Genomic DNA, 15,273 nt, shown 5'->3' with positions numbered 1-15,273 from the left:
TAATGTGAGTCATAACTAACTTGCCTTTGCTTCATTTGGCAATAGTATCACAGAGTGCCCTGGGAGAGAACCCAGAGAGGAAGGGGGACTTGTACTGCGGATCTGGGGACCAACAAAGAAGCAGCCTTGCAGGAGCAGTTGGGGAGACAAAATGGGTGGGGCCTGTGGCTGTGCCCTGGGAGTGAGGAAGGGCCCGGGATCGGAGGGTGGGAGAAGTTGGGAGAGCAGATACCCATGAAGGTGGACGCCATGGTGATGACGATGAGCTCCCTTAGATTTTCATAGCACTTTACAATTTAGAACATCATCTCTTAAAACACCATAAAACATTTTAAAGTGTCTCACGACCAAGGTGATGATTGTTGTACCTGTTTAAAATTGAGTCCGAGAGGTGCCTGGGTGGCTCAGTGCGTTAAAGCCTCTGCCTTAGGCTCAGGTCATGATTCCAGGGTCCTGGGATAGAGCCTCGCATCCAGCTCTCTGCTCAGCAGGGAGTGTGCTCCTCTGCCCCCCGCCTCTCTCCCTACTTGTGATCTCTGTCTGTCAAATAAATAAATAAAATCTTTAAAAAAATAAAATGAGTCCAAAAGTCAAATAATTAGTCCAAGGGCATACTGCTGGAATCTGCACCAGCTACATAATTTTGAGTTTCCAGGGTTTTATTTGTTTTTGCTGTGCTTTCCTCTCACTTGGCTTCCAGTTTTGGAGAAAGTTCTGTCTTTTTTCTTACAGAACTTCACTTTTGAGTCATCCTACTTAATCCTTGCTCCAGGGCTCTTAAATCCCACACTCAGCTTGCGGCAGCCTCTTCTGTTCCCGTTCTCCTACCGTGTGAAAACCTCCTCCATCTTGAAGGGAAGACCTGGGTTTGCCCCTGCTTTCTGGTACCCTGTTCCTGTTCCTGTTCCTGTTTCTCCCTCCTTCCTCTGTCAGACTTCCCAGCTGAGATGCCTTCTCTCCGTCTTCAAGTCCTGTCTCCCTCAGCAGTCTAGCTTCCTGCCTTTCTCTCCATCAGGCTGGCCTCTCAAAAGCGTGTGGATCCTCTTCACTTCTCTTCTTGTCCTCTTTCTAACTTGGATGTTGGATACTGTGGCCAGAGTTCTATCCCAATAATACCCCTTGGCCTCCTCAGGTGTTCATTACTTGATGACAATAATGAACATCTTGGTTGGCCTCTTCCCTCACCAACCCCCTCCTTCAGGCTCCTTCTTAACCTCTTCAACACAGATCCTCCTCTCCCATTAGGATGATCTCTTCATTCTTTTCAAAGTCAGCATCCATCTCTCTTCTGGCTCAAGACCCCTGCATCAAAACTTCTCGGGCTGACTTGCTGATTTCTCAGTTTTTCATCAAGTCTCACAGCATGTATGATCTGCGATTGTCAGTTTAGTATCTAATGACACACATTCCACAGTAGAGAAACAGTTATGTCCCTCCTCTCCCTTGAGGATAGGGCCATACTGTACACCACTTCTGCCTCTCGGAGCTTCTATAAATAGTATCCTCCACGGCACACACACATGGACATACATAGACAAGTATATTCATAGTGAATATACAGTTGGCGCTCAATTTACATGTGTTGATATACAAACAAATTTTGAGGATAAATCTGGTCAGAGCAGCTAACTCTGCTGTGTTGTTCTGATGACTTTAGCTACTCAAAGCAGTTCTGGCTCCTAGAAGGTTTGCCTTATGAAGGCAAGAGCATGGATAAAGAGGGAAATGTATATTTAGGAAGTTAATTCTCTCTTCATTCATTGGACAACTATTTGTTGAGTATCTGTCATGGGACTGGCACTGGGAATAGAGTGACCTTGAGGCAGACAAGGACGTCCTCTTAGGAGCTCACAGCCTCATAGAGCAGACAGGTAATTAAGCACCAAACAGATAAACAATAAGATATATCCAAACACTGTGAAGTACTTTGAGGAAAATGGAGAAGAGCAGTGTGACAGAGTTTGCTTCTGGTCATGGGCTGAGGTGGGAAGAGGAGGAGGAAGACAACTCTAGATGGGGTGGTCAAAGCTGGTATTTCTGAAGAGTTGGCACTGGACTGGGAATCTGAATGAGAAGAAGGAGCTGGCAATGTGTGCGGCGATCTGTGGGGACAGCATTGGAGATAGCGGGCACAACAAATGGCCAAGGCTCTCACCTGGGAACAGGCTCGCCATGTTCTCAAAATGGAAAACGTTGAGGGCTAACAAAATACGGAAGACTGTAAAAGACGACGTGAGTAAACCCAATGTGTATGTATGTATATACAGCTATATCCAGAGTATCTGTAGGAGAAAATAAAGAAATATATCATCAGGTTTCAATCAGTCCCTAAAAGTGCTCTATAAATGGAGGTGTCAGTAAATCTAAGAGCTTCTTAGCTCCTCAGCAGAACAGCAAGCTCTCTGAGGGTAGGGAGTCTGTCTCATCATTCTTGTGAACCCACCATGTAGTATAATGCCAGGCACAAATGGAAGATACTTGATAAATATTTGATAAGTTAATGCATGAAGGCAATGAATGAATTCCCAAGGCTGAGATTTCACATGTTCATATTGTCTACTTTTAGGCCATCCTTCTATCTCAATTTGACATTGCATCTGTACCAAAATACTGTCATATAAAATGGAATAAAAATGCTGGTATTTAAGCAAACCATCCCTATGGTCTTTAATAACTTTAAGAACCAAGAAGAGAACAGAGTGGGGAAATTGGCAAGAGCACACTTATATACTTATATATTGTTTGTGTTTTAGGTTGAAAATGCTGATTTCTGGGTGTAGGCTTATGTCATTGTAATTTGGAGGTGATGCATGTGCAGTTTCTCGGAAAAGAGCTCTTCAGAGTCTCAAAATAAGGAAAAAAGTAGCTTTCTTTGTCTTTAATCAGAAGGTGCTTGAAAATGCAAAATACAGTTGTTTAAAGAGGAAAAAATAAATGTTTTCCGTCAAGTCAGGGACATTGTGATTTTTTTAAATCGCAAATCGTTTTGTAAATCAAAGATAGACCCATTTATGTTAAAGGCAAGCTCTGGGGAAAAATCTTAGGAGTTAATAATCAAGTTAATGTAGTAATTCTAAGCCTATTGACCTGTATTTATTTTAATAAATCTTACTACATGCATAGTACACAACTGAGAGTTATTATACCCTGGACAAAGTCACTTGTCTTATGTAGGAACTACAAAATGGAAATTGTAATTTATATGTAAAAAAAGATTTTATTAAGAAATATCAGTTGTCATGAGACTGCCTCTGTTTCTGGAAAGGTCTTGGTGTACTTCGAAACTATCTGAATCAATTTCTGAACCAATGACAAAATTTAAATACGATTTATCATCTGCCTAGATACACCTGATTTAATGAGTATTTTTCTAAGCAATAAATTATGTACTGTCAGAATTATAGGAAAATTAATAATAGATTTTGAAAACATTATAGGAACGTATCTAACATTCATAATTATTGGGTGAGAGACCCAATTGTTCATGGCATTTATACGCTCTCTACATAGTCAGGGCTCCTGCTGGAGTTAAGAATTTTCTGTGCTTGACATTTGGATGAGCATTTGGTGGGGGAAAGCATACCTTTTCCCTAAGTTTCTGTAACACACATTTGCAAACAGTGCTTTGTAGATAAACTTCCAAGAAATTGGCTTTCACATTTGCCTGCTGTGCATGGAACTGGGACATGGTTGGGTTTACAAGATGAAACAAATAAATGCTTATCAGTTCTCAAGCCAAGGTTTAGTTAATGCCCTTCCATAGCTTCCCAACCCCTCTACCCCCCAACTGCAGTTAAAGTTCAACCATTTAGGTTTGGAGTGCAGCACAGCGAGACTCTGATTGATACCATCGGGCACTGAAACTCTGCTTTGCTCTTGGTTCAGGCAGCCAGGCCAGAGGAGAACAGTGCCAGCCTTTTATAAAATCCCTGCCAGTTAGGATAATTCTGGGGACTGCCAACCTAATGTAGCAGAGAGGGAAGATTCTTACGTTGCTTACATTCTGTAGAATCAGGATGCCATGAGTCAGAGCCCATTGGACCTTCTACTAAGAATCTTCCTCTATTAAAAGACCCTGATTTAAGTGTGTCCAGGTAGGATCTAGCGTGTTGTAGCTCATTTGACCTCTAAAGACCCTTGCTACTGGGTGGCTGACTGTTCCAGCTCCTGCAAAGAGGAGTTAGCCCCATTTCTCGTAGTTCGTTACCAGTGGATCTGTCCTACTCAAGTGGCCCTTGTAAGTATATGCATTCCATCAGCCCAGCTCTCTTAGTTGTGATTGGAGCTGACAAAGGCCCCAGTTAATATTGCATCCTGCCTGTGTGAGTGTGGTCCACTGTGCGTGATGCATGGATAATTCACTGACCTGACTCTGAATCCTGATACATTAGGAGATATGTCTGCACTGTTCTCCTCGGGGTTCTGTGGTGCTAGGCAGGTGTTATGAGGGAGTGGGAAAAAACAGTCTGCGTGGATTACAGTCACTACAGGAAGATTTCTCTATGAAATACATGGTTAAAGATATGGACAACTACATAGCTCCCCAGAGTAATCACTGATTTGCTGACACAAAGTTGTGTTTCATACATTCTGGCCAAGATAACCCCATTGTCAGTAACAACAGTAACAGTAAAAGAAGTCAAGTGTTCCCAGTAAAGTCGCTTTTATCTGTTGGTTTGACCTTGAGATAGATCAGCATTTGATGAAGTTACTGTAATCTTTAGAACACTGCCATATTGCCTCTCTCCCCCCACGTAGCCTTTGACGTCTGTGATCATAGGACCTTAACTAGTGCATCCGAGCTAGTACTGAGCACAATCTCAGGAACATAGTAGGGGTTTAAAAATACTTGTGTTGTGCATGAATGTTCTCTGTAGCCAGGGCATCTTGACGAGCAGCAGAGAGCATTCTCTGTCTGCTTTTACTCTGAAAGTTCCGGAGGAGAAATAGGCATGACATACTCTTTCTTAGTACTCTTCATCACTCAGCTCCCCTGAATAACTTGACATCTGCGTTTTTAGTCATTGGTTTTCTCTATCATTCCTAAATAATTCACAAGTGGTTGTGGAGTCCATTGTCTCATCCCAGTGTCTGTGACGGTTTTGTTTCACACATACATGCCTTCCAGGTTCATACGTGCTTTCCAGCTGTGTTCTGTGTCCTCACTGCTTCTGTACACAGCTCTCTGTGGAGAGTCTTGACCACCCTGTGGTGCTTATAACTGGGTTACTGATCTGTCTTCCTCTTGGACTGCCCACTATATGAGGCAGGGGTCTGGCTTTCTTCTATCCCCAGTGTGTAATGTGTTTGATTCACGGTGGGCTTGTGTTGATGTTTATAGGATGAATGAATAAGCAAATGAATAGAAAGACTGAATGAATGAAATGAATTTATCCAGTGTTAGATCATCTCCAGGCACTTGTTTTCAGATGGTGGCTGGAAAAGAGAGTCTGTGTTAACTAGCGTGTCACTAAGACCTTTCATCTTAGCCTTATTATTGATGTGCCTTACTGAGGTTTTCTCATTATCAAGTGAGAGTTCAAAAACAAAATACAAAATGATCTTTATACCATATAAGATATAGCACTAAAAATGAGACGTCTGCTTGTATAAATTACCAAAAGCCTACAGGCAGTAGAGCTTGAAATGAATTAGATCAGTAGTAAAATCAAAGATTTGAATGGACTTTAAAATCTTTAAAATGTAGCTCATGCCAGTGGCTCTTTGCTTTTGCAGGGGTGTTCTTTTTGATATTGCCATGACACACAAGGTCAAGGATTTCAAAGTGAATGAAAATTTCAGTGGGACCAAATAAAACCCAGGTCACATAATGCATTGATGAAACGGTTTTTAGAATACATAACTGTACAATTTAAGAATGAGTGCTTTAAAGTTTAATGTTAAACAAAAATAATAAATGTGATATAAATGAAAAAAAAAATGCTTGGGTTTTCCCAGAGACCACTTCTTTTTTTTTAATTCTTTTTTTTCCATTTTATTTTATTTTATTTTATTTCTTTTCAGTGTTCCAGCATTCATTGTTTATGCACCACACCCATGCAATACATGCCCTCCTTAATACTCACCACCAGGATCTCCCAACCCCCCATCCCCATCCCCTCCAAAACCCTCAGTTTGTTTCTCAGAGTCCACAGTCTCTCATGGTTTGTCTCCCCCTCTGATTTCCCCCAACTCACTTCTCTCCATCTCCCAGTGTCCTCCGTGTTATTCCTTATGCATTACAAGTAAGTGAAACCATATGATAATTGAATCTCTGCTTGGCTTATTTCACTCAGCATAATCTCCTCCAGTCCCGTCCATGTTGATACCAAAGTTGGGTATTCAGCCTTTCTGATGGAGGCATAATACTCCATAGTATATATGGACCATATCTTCTTTATCCATTCATCTGTTGAAGGGCATCTTGGTTCTTTCCACAGTTTGGCGACTATGGCCATTGCTGCTATAAATATTGGGGTACAAGTGGCCCTTCTTTTCACTACATCAGTATCTTTGGTGTAAATACCCAGTAGTGCGATTGCAGGGTCATAGGGTAGCTCTATTTTTAATTTCTTAAGGAATCTCCACACTGTTTTCTGAAGTGACTATACCAATTTGCATTCCCAACAACAGTGTAAGAGGGTTCCGCTTTCTCCACATCCTCTCTAACATTTGTTGTTTCCTATCTTGTTAATTTTGGCCATTCTAACTGGTATAAGGTGGTATCTCAACGTGGTTTTGATTTGAATCTCCCTGAGGCTAATCATGATGAACATTTTTTCGTCTCTCTGTTAGCGATTTGTATGTCTTCTTTGGAGAAGTGTCTGTTCATATCTTCTGCCCATTTTTTGACGTGATTATCTGATTTGTGTGTGTTGAGTTTGAGGATTCTTTATAGATCTCGGATATCAGCCCTTTGTCTGTAGTGTCATTTGCAAATATCTTCTCCCATTCCGTGGGCTGTCTCTGTTTTGTTGACTGTTTCCTTTGCTGTGCAGAAGCTTTTGATCTTGATGAAGTTGCAAAAGTTCATTTTCGCTTTTGTTTCCTTTGCCTTTGGAGACATATCTTGAAAGAAGTTGCTGTGGCCTATGGCAAAGACACTACTGCCTGTGTTCTCCTCTAGGATTCCAGTGGAGGTCTTTTATCCATTTCAAGTTTATCTTTGTGTATGGTGTAAGACAGTGGTTGAGTTTCATTCTTCTACATGTGGCTGTTCAATTTTCCCAGCACCATTTATTGAAGAGACTGTCTTTTTTCCACTGTATGTTTATTGATGTACTTACCACATAAATATAGATAAATATGGGTGCTGCACCCATTCCTTTATTCCACGGTAAATCAACTATAAATTATACACCCACTATGTAAAGTGAGGATAAATTTGGTCGTTATGCTCTTCTATTTCTCCCAACATTTTATGACAAATTATTATTTTTAGTTCTTCTCTTGGTCAGTGTTGTAATCTTTAATAATTCATGGGAGCTACCATTTTTTTTTTTTGTATTCATGTTATTTCTGTTGTATCTCTTGATGCCCCTTGTTTTAAGATGAGGACACCAGTGAGTTTACATTTCCTCCGTCCTATTTTATGTTTCACCCTCCCCGACTCTTCTTTTGCTTTTTCAATAACCTGGAAGTATTTTAGTATTTACATTCTGCTCTTCAGGGAAGGATTTTTAAGATGATTTAAAGAGAAAATTGAAAACCAAAGCCCATAAGTGACTTGTCTGAGACCCCTTAACTAGTTAAGGAACTAAAGCTTAGGGCTTTCTGGGGGCGGCCGGCTGGCTCAGTTGGAGGAGCATGCGATTCTTGATCTCAGGGTCATGAGTTCAAGCCCACATTGGGTGTAGAGATTACTAAAATCATTAAATAAACTTGAAAAAATAGAAGTAAAAAAATAAAGCCTAAGTAAGGCCTTTGACTTCTGGTCTCTAGGGGGTTTTCTACAGATAAACTCACTGTTTGATTCATCATGTATTTATTGAATGTGTGCCCCCAGCTACACACTACAGTAGATGCTACTAACATAGAAGCATAGGAAATGGTCTCAAATCTCAAAGTTACGAGTGACGGAGGAAAAACAAATACATGAACAAATCCGTTTCAGTGCAGTAGTGTGCAGGGGAAAGTCCTATCTAGTTTTTTTTTTAAATTTATTTATTTTTATTTCTTTTCAGCGTAACAGTATTCATTGTTTTTGCACCACACCCAGTGCTCCATGCAATACGTGCCCTCCCTATTACCCATCACCTGGTTCCCCCAACCTCCCACCCTCCGGCCCTTCAAAACCCTCAGGTTGTTTTTCAGAGCCCATAGTCTCTCATATTTCACCTCCCCTTCCAATTTCCCTCAACTCCCTTCTCCTCTCCATCTCCCCATGTCCTCCATGTTATTTGTTATGCTCCACAAATAAGCGAAACCATTTGATAATTGACTCTCTCTGCTTGACTTATTTCACTCAGCATAATCTCTTCCAGTCCCATCCATGTTGCTACAAAAGTTGGGTATTCATCCTTTCTGATGGAGGCATAATACTCCATCATGTATATGGACCACATCTTCCTCATCCATTCAGGCATCTTGGTTCTTTCCACAGTTTGGCGACCGTGGCCATTGCTGCTATAAACATTGGGGTACAGATGGCCCTTCTTTTCACTACATCTGTATCTTTGGGGTAAATGCCCAGTAGTGCAATTGCAGGGTCATAGGAAAGCTCTATTTTTAATTTCTTGAGGAATCTCCATACTGTTCTCCAAAGCGGCTGCACCAACTTGCATTCCCACCAACAGTGTAAGAGGGTTCCCCTTTCTCCACATCCTCTCCAACACATGTTGTTTCCTGTCTTGCTAATTTTGGCCATTCTAACTGGTGTAAGGTGATATCTCGATGTGGTTTTAATTTGAATCTCCCTGATGGCTAGTGATGATGAACATTTTTTCATGTGTCTGATAGCCATTTGTATGTCTTCATTGGAGAAGTGTCTGTTCATATCTTCTGTCCATTTTTTGATATGATTATCTGTTTTGTGTGTATTGAGTTTGAGGAGTTCTTTATAGATCCTGGATATCAACCTTTTGTCTGTACTAGTGCTATCTAGTTTTGCTTATGGTTTTGTTTTAACCCCAAGACTCAGAGATTTGAGAAAGTGATAAAATTAGAAGTGATGGCTTTAATATGTTGCAGAGAGAGTGTAATTACATATCTGATTTATGCATGTTTGAAGAATAAGTAAGATTTTGCTGATACGCTTGAAGGAAAGTATTGTCTATTTCTATTAAGATTTAATGTGAAAACAATTTTTATATATTTAAATGATAAATTATGTATTATATCATGTTTCATGGGCTCAACCTGTTGTTTCCATGTATTCAGATATTTTTCAATTGTCCTTAGAAGATTGTGTAGTATTTTGACTCCAAGTCTAAGACTTATGCATTTTCTAATAGATCCTTTTTATGGTGACATGTGAACTTTTTCATTTCTTTCTCCCACCCTCAGATTTTCATCACTGTGAATTGCCTGAGTACAGATTTCTCCTCCCAGAAAGGGGTGAAAGGACTTCCTTTGATGATTCAGATTGATACATACAGTTATAATAACCGTAGCAATAAACCCATTCATAGAGCTTACTGCCAGATCAAGGTCTTCTGCGACAAAGTGAGTAAAGATCATAAAGGTTACTATCTTTGTTACTAGATGTTACTTCTAATGACATTTCCTCCTTGTCACCTTCTCTTTATAGTGGTGTCAAATTAATCACCTTGTCTAGCACACTGGGAGTTGTAACCTTTCTTTTTCAATTCCTATTAGATATCTAGGGAGTCATCAGTCGACTGTACTTTTTTTTTTTTTTTTTAGTCAGTCATTTTATTACTGATTTAATGGCTGATTGACATTGCACTGTGCTACTCGCTTAGATAAATGAAATAACAGATTAGTAGTTTTTACTGGGTATAAGCCTGTCCCAGAGTATATCAGTATAACCTTTATTATTTTATGGGGTCTCATCCAGAGCTTTTTGGAATAGAAATGGCACCTATAAAATAAGTTTATTAGTAAACATGCACTCAAGAGGAGATACAGCTTTTTAATCTCTCTGAATCCCACCATAAGGAGATAAAGCAATTAGAATAGCAAAGCTTAAAATCCTGTGCTTATGTGACATGAGGTCCTTACAAATCCCAAATATGAGTGGGAGTAAACAGCAAGGAGTTTTGAGGCCTGTACAATATCAGCATCGTGAGGTGGAAAGCAGTGGGGCTACTTGATAACCAGAGAACAGGAAACATACAAGATTGTCCCATGGTACCCACGAGAGAATGAAGTGTGCCAGCTGAGGACAGCATGTGAAGCCGCGGTGGGAGAGTACAGATTTGTAGACTCCAGTTTGCTATTGCTGGTAGATGCAAAGGGATGGAACACTGAAGTGTTTGGGACTCTAAAAACTCTGGAAAGTTATAAATCGAAGTTCTCTTCTTTAAAGTTATAAATTAAAGTTCTCAAAACTCTGCTCTGAGAAAAAGCTGCTGGGAGTGGAATCGAACTTAAATTGGACTCCCTCCACTCCTCCAAAACAAGGGGCGAAGGAAAGAAGTTCCAAATAAAAAGGATGAGGAGAAAGGATACAGAGTAGACAGATCTCAGGAAATACAGACTATTTTTTTTGTCACTTTGTGAACACATTGGAAGAGAGAGCATGAGAGCCGTGAAGTCGGCAGAGCTCTTGTTCCACTCATTTCACATAAAAATAACTATCAGAAAAGAAAAACAGTTGAATCCCATACAGTGTCTCATGAAAAAAAGAGATTAAGATCTGCCTGACTTCCTCGGGGACAATGGGTTCCTGCCTGTGAAACAGATGATACCTACAGCTGAGTGTTACAGAATGAGCTAAATGAAATTAAGAACATCACAGAAACCATGAAGAGCAATATAAATCACATAGAAAACTTCATGAGTTGTTTTGAAAAGAGCTGTGATAGAATTCAAGAAAGAATTCAGAAATGAAAGGTTAAAATATTTCAGAAGTAAAGACTACATTAGAAGCAAAATGAGAATGAATAAATATACCAGGGAATGCCTTCAGAGGAATACAAGTTGAAAGGAGAAAAATTTTAAAAATCAAAAGGAATTAAAAATGAGAGACAAAAGAAAACAACAGATACAGGACAGAGGTAAAGAAGATCCATTATACACGTAATAGGAATCTTTGAGAGAGAAAACTACAACAGTGTAGCAAAACACATGCTTAAAATGTTTATTAATCAGGAAAACTTTAAATATAAACTATATACATAAATAAATGTGTATATTTAAGCAATCTACTGCATACTCGGGAAAATTAACCTAGGATAATCAATACCTAGTTGTTAACCTATGAAACTGTAAAAATTTTCTTTGGGCATCTAAGTAAAATAGACTAGACTAGACTAGAATAGAATAAAAAGCCACTTGTAAAGAAACTTTTATCATCAGACTTTTCAACAGCATTCTCAGGGTAGCCTCCCCAATAGGCGGGCCAGTTAAGCCAATAGACACAGTTGTTGTGTAAATGAGAAAACAGTGGGTGAGTTGCCAGAGTCGCACAGCAAAAAGGTAGGGGAGCTGGATGCAAATATGGGTCTGATTCCAAACCCATACTCCTTGAATGGATGAACAGCTGTACACATGGAAGCCAAAATGACAACTGATGATTCAAAACCTCAACCAAGAGCCAAGGTAGCCTTTAAAAACAAAAGGAAACATACAAAAATCAGTTAATATCGTCAATTGAGCATATTAAACATTAAAAAAACATTTTCAAACGATGTACAACATGGAATTTCTTAAGTACAAATGGGACAGCATTTAAACAATTTGAATTCCCTCACTTTATTCCAAATACTTTAAAGGAGATTGTAGAATCCCACCTCCAGGAATCTCCTCCCTGGAAGTGAGGAGTGGGATTAGGGGGAAGGAGAAAGGGAGGGAAGGATGCGATAGAGACTGGGCATTCCATTTACCTTTACATTGCAGCTGGGATTGAACGTGGGGAAGAGAAGCTTTAAAGGATGCCCCTATAATTATTTTTTTCAACAATGTTGATATGACAAATACTAAAGCTCAAAAAAAAAAAAAAAAGGAAAACACAGGATGAATAGAGAGTGTTATTACCTTGTTCACCCGTGCCCTAGCACTCTAAGAAACTAGTGATGTAAAACGTTGCTGATGGGTGGTTTTAGTTTACTTATCCTGGTGTTAAGGATAAGGAAGAAATTTCAGGCAGGGTGTATTAACCTTAACCGCTAGTCATTTTTCTAATAAGCTAGATACAAAATCTTATGTTGTGATTTGCCATATTTGCAGGTCTAATTTCAAAACCCATGCAAAACTTCCTCCTGGGAGATTAAAAAGAGAAAAAGTTTAATTTCTCCACTTTTCAGATGGGTGTGTCAATGCAGATGATTATTTTGAATTCTCTAACGCAAAAGAACTAAGAGCTGTTCCATTTTAAAATCATAAGTTTTCCAGTCATAGTGAAGAATCTTAAACAGATGGAATTCTGCACTATTTATAGTTCTCCAGCTTGACTTGTAATTAACACACCTGTGAGAATCAAAGACCTTCTCTAAATTTTTTTGATATTATGATACCTCTATGGAAATACATGTTTTTGCCTTAAAAAAAATTTGGGATCTGTCTGTATATCTACCTGTATTAATACCTATGTCTGTGTCTTTATATCTGTATTTAATTACTTCCATTATCTTTCCTGAAAAACAAGAATTATAGTACTATAAATAGTATGTATCGTACAAAACTTGAGAAATAAAGCAATGTTCTTTTTTTATAATAGTTTTTTCCCTTTATTAATTTTTGTTTGAAAAGATCTTGGAGGTGACGGCTATTGAAGATTATGAAAAGCTAAAGATACTCCTGCAAACCATCTTGGTACCTTGGCCAACTTTCAACTGGTTATGGACACATTTTTAAAATAAATTTAAGAGAAATTATTTAAGTATCCAATAAAACAAAGATAGCCATTATCTCTCAAGAGGTGGCAAAAATGATCACAATATAATCAGGAAATCTTGAGGTGTATTTTTCAATCTAACACTCCAAAGCGAGCATTTAGATAGAGGAAATTATTTTCAAGTGATTAATCTGGTCTTTGTAGCGAATTACACCGTTCTGGAAGAACTAGACTTTCCTGCACTTTGATAAGAGTGAAAAGAGCTTTTAGAAGCGTTAGGTCACAGATAAAGGAAGTAGAGGAATTCACGGAAGGTCATGTTCAAGGAAGCTTTCTCTATCTTAAATAAATATGTCTCAGCTTCCCTAGGTCATTACGAAGTCAAAGCTTTATTTTAGAAACAGGGTTGTGGTTCTCCTAGAGATGTTTGGATACTATCCAGACTGGTTTTGTCATGCTGATATCTGAGCATTCTGGGCAGGTGGTATCTTACATAACATGGCGTCAAGAGGAGGCTCTGTGGGAAGCCACTGTAGGTTTTATGTTAATCCATTTGGTTTGGCATAGCCAAGAATGCCTATAAAATAATAAGTAGGTAACTTCATTGCCTAAAAGTGGACACTGAACATCTATAAGTCTTGAAACAAATTAATTGCAGGCTTTTTCTTCAAAGTAATCGTACAAAATAAAACACCAATTTAGAAATAAAACTGCTTGACCAACCTTGGGGTCTGTCTTCAGTGAGTTGTAATTTATATAGATAGAAAAAGTTTTATGTTTTTATTTATATTAAATAGTATATTGTGCAGAACTCCTAGTACATAGAAAGACGTCTTATGGACCCAACTAATAATGAGTAATAGGAGACTTTTGCTTATATCTCACACCAACTTCAACAAGGCAATGTCTATACATTTAACACTTTATTTTCCCCAAATATTATGTGTTATCTAGATACGAAAACTCTGCAAAACCTTAATATATCATGAAGAAACTTCCAAAGGATATATTTCTGTATTTTATCTCTCTCTTGCTCTGGATTTCCATGGTTTATAATTATCTATGACAATTCAAAACTTAAAAGTGAAGCCCTATAAAATAATTACTCCCTTTTGGTACTAAGAAGTTTTTCGACATAAAAACATATTTAAGATATCTGGCTAAACTATTATATCTATCCGGATCTTATCTAGGTAAAGCTCTTAGAACTCACCTGGCACAGAATAAGTGCTATGTAAATATTAGCTATAATTACCCATTTTCAAGAATTACCTCTAGTGTTATCTCCTTATGATGCCTTCGTTGCCCACAAATCTCCAGATCTCTTGTGCTATGCATTTACTTCAGCCAGAATGGGGAATCTGGTTTTTTTTTTTTTTTAAAGCCAATTTAATAAAACGTATGTCTCAGTGTTTTAATTCAAAGCTTTGTATGTCTTTTTCTGTGAAGTGCCTATTTCATGACTCTTCTCCATTTTTTAAATTGGTGCATTAGTTGTCTTTTTAAAGTTGAATCATTATTTATATTAAGGATTTAGTACTTTTTTAAAAAAGATTTTATTTATTTATTTGACAGAGAGAGAGAGAGCGTGTGAGAGAGAGGGGAACATAAACACGGGGAGGGGGAGAGGGAGAAGCAGGCTTCCTGTAGAGCAGGGAGCTCAAAGTGGGGCTCGATCCCAGGACCCTGGGATCATGATCCAAGCCGAAGGCAGATGCTTAACGACTACCCAGGTGCCCCAAGGATTTAGTACTTTATATGATATTTTTTTGCAGATATTTTCACCATTTTGTCCTTTGCCTATTAATGTTTTTTGTTGTTGTTTGTTTGGGGGTTTTTTTGTTTGTTTGTTTGTTTGCCTAACAGGTTTAATTTTTATATTTTCAAATCTAACTTTTTGTGTTGTGAGATGAGTTAAGGGCAACTTCTGGTTAGCAGTTGCCAGCCAGTATGTGCGTCTCTCGTCCTTACATGTACTGTCACAAAGGGCAGGAACTGTCAATGCATATCTGAAATCTAGGGGAGGAGTCTAGTCTGGGGTATCCATCTGGATGTCACCTGTCTAGAGCATCATGGAAATATGGGTGCAGGTGAACTCTTCTGCAGCAAGAATGGAGAGAAAGAAAGGAAAAGAAAACCTTTGGGACATAGGTATTGAGGGTGAGAAGAGGAAAATGAGTTGGCAAATTTGACACAGAAGAGTGACAATAATAATAGTCAGGGAATCCTTGAAGGCCAAGAAGGAAAGAGATATAAGGTGATGGTCGATTGGTTAAGTAGAGTGGGATCTGGCAAGAGAAGCCAATGGAAAGGTC

General features: G+C 38.8%; 1 protein-coding gene across 3 annotated transcripts in view; it reads left to right on the top strand.

Annotated features, from left to right (window-relative positions):
• Positions 1-15,273, top strand: part of GRHL2 (grainyhead like transcription factor 2) — a 161,681-nt gene that overhangs the window by 111,042 nt on the left and 35,366 nt on the right. For all 3 annotated transcript variants that reach the window (XM_046027396.1, XM_046027389.1, XM_046027404.1), the window contains exon 9: positions 9,505-9,663. In XM_046027396.1, coding sequence (XP_045883352.1) covers positions 9,505-9,663 — 159 coding nt within the window. The remainder of the gene's footprint in view (positions 1-9,504; positions 9,664-15,273) is intronic.

This window comes from Meles meles, chromosome 1 (genome assembly GCF_922984935.1).
Source record: "Meles meles chromosome 1, mMelMel3.1 paternal haplotype, whole genome shotgun sequence".
NCBI lineage: Eukaryota > Metazoa > Chordata > Mammalia > Carnivora > Mustelidae > Meles > Meles meles.
Note: the sequence above shows the minus strand (reverse complement) of the source record. Positions and strands in the feature narration are given on the sequence as shown.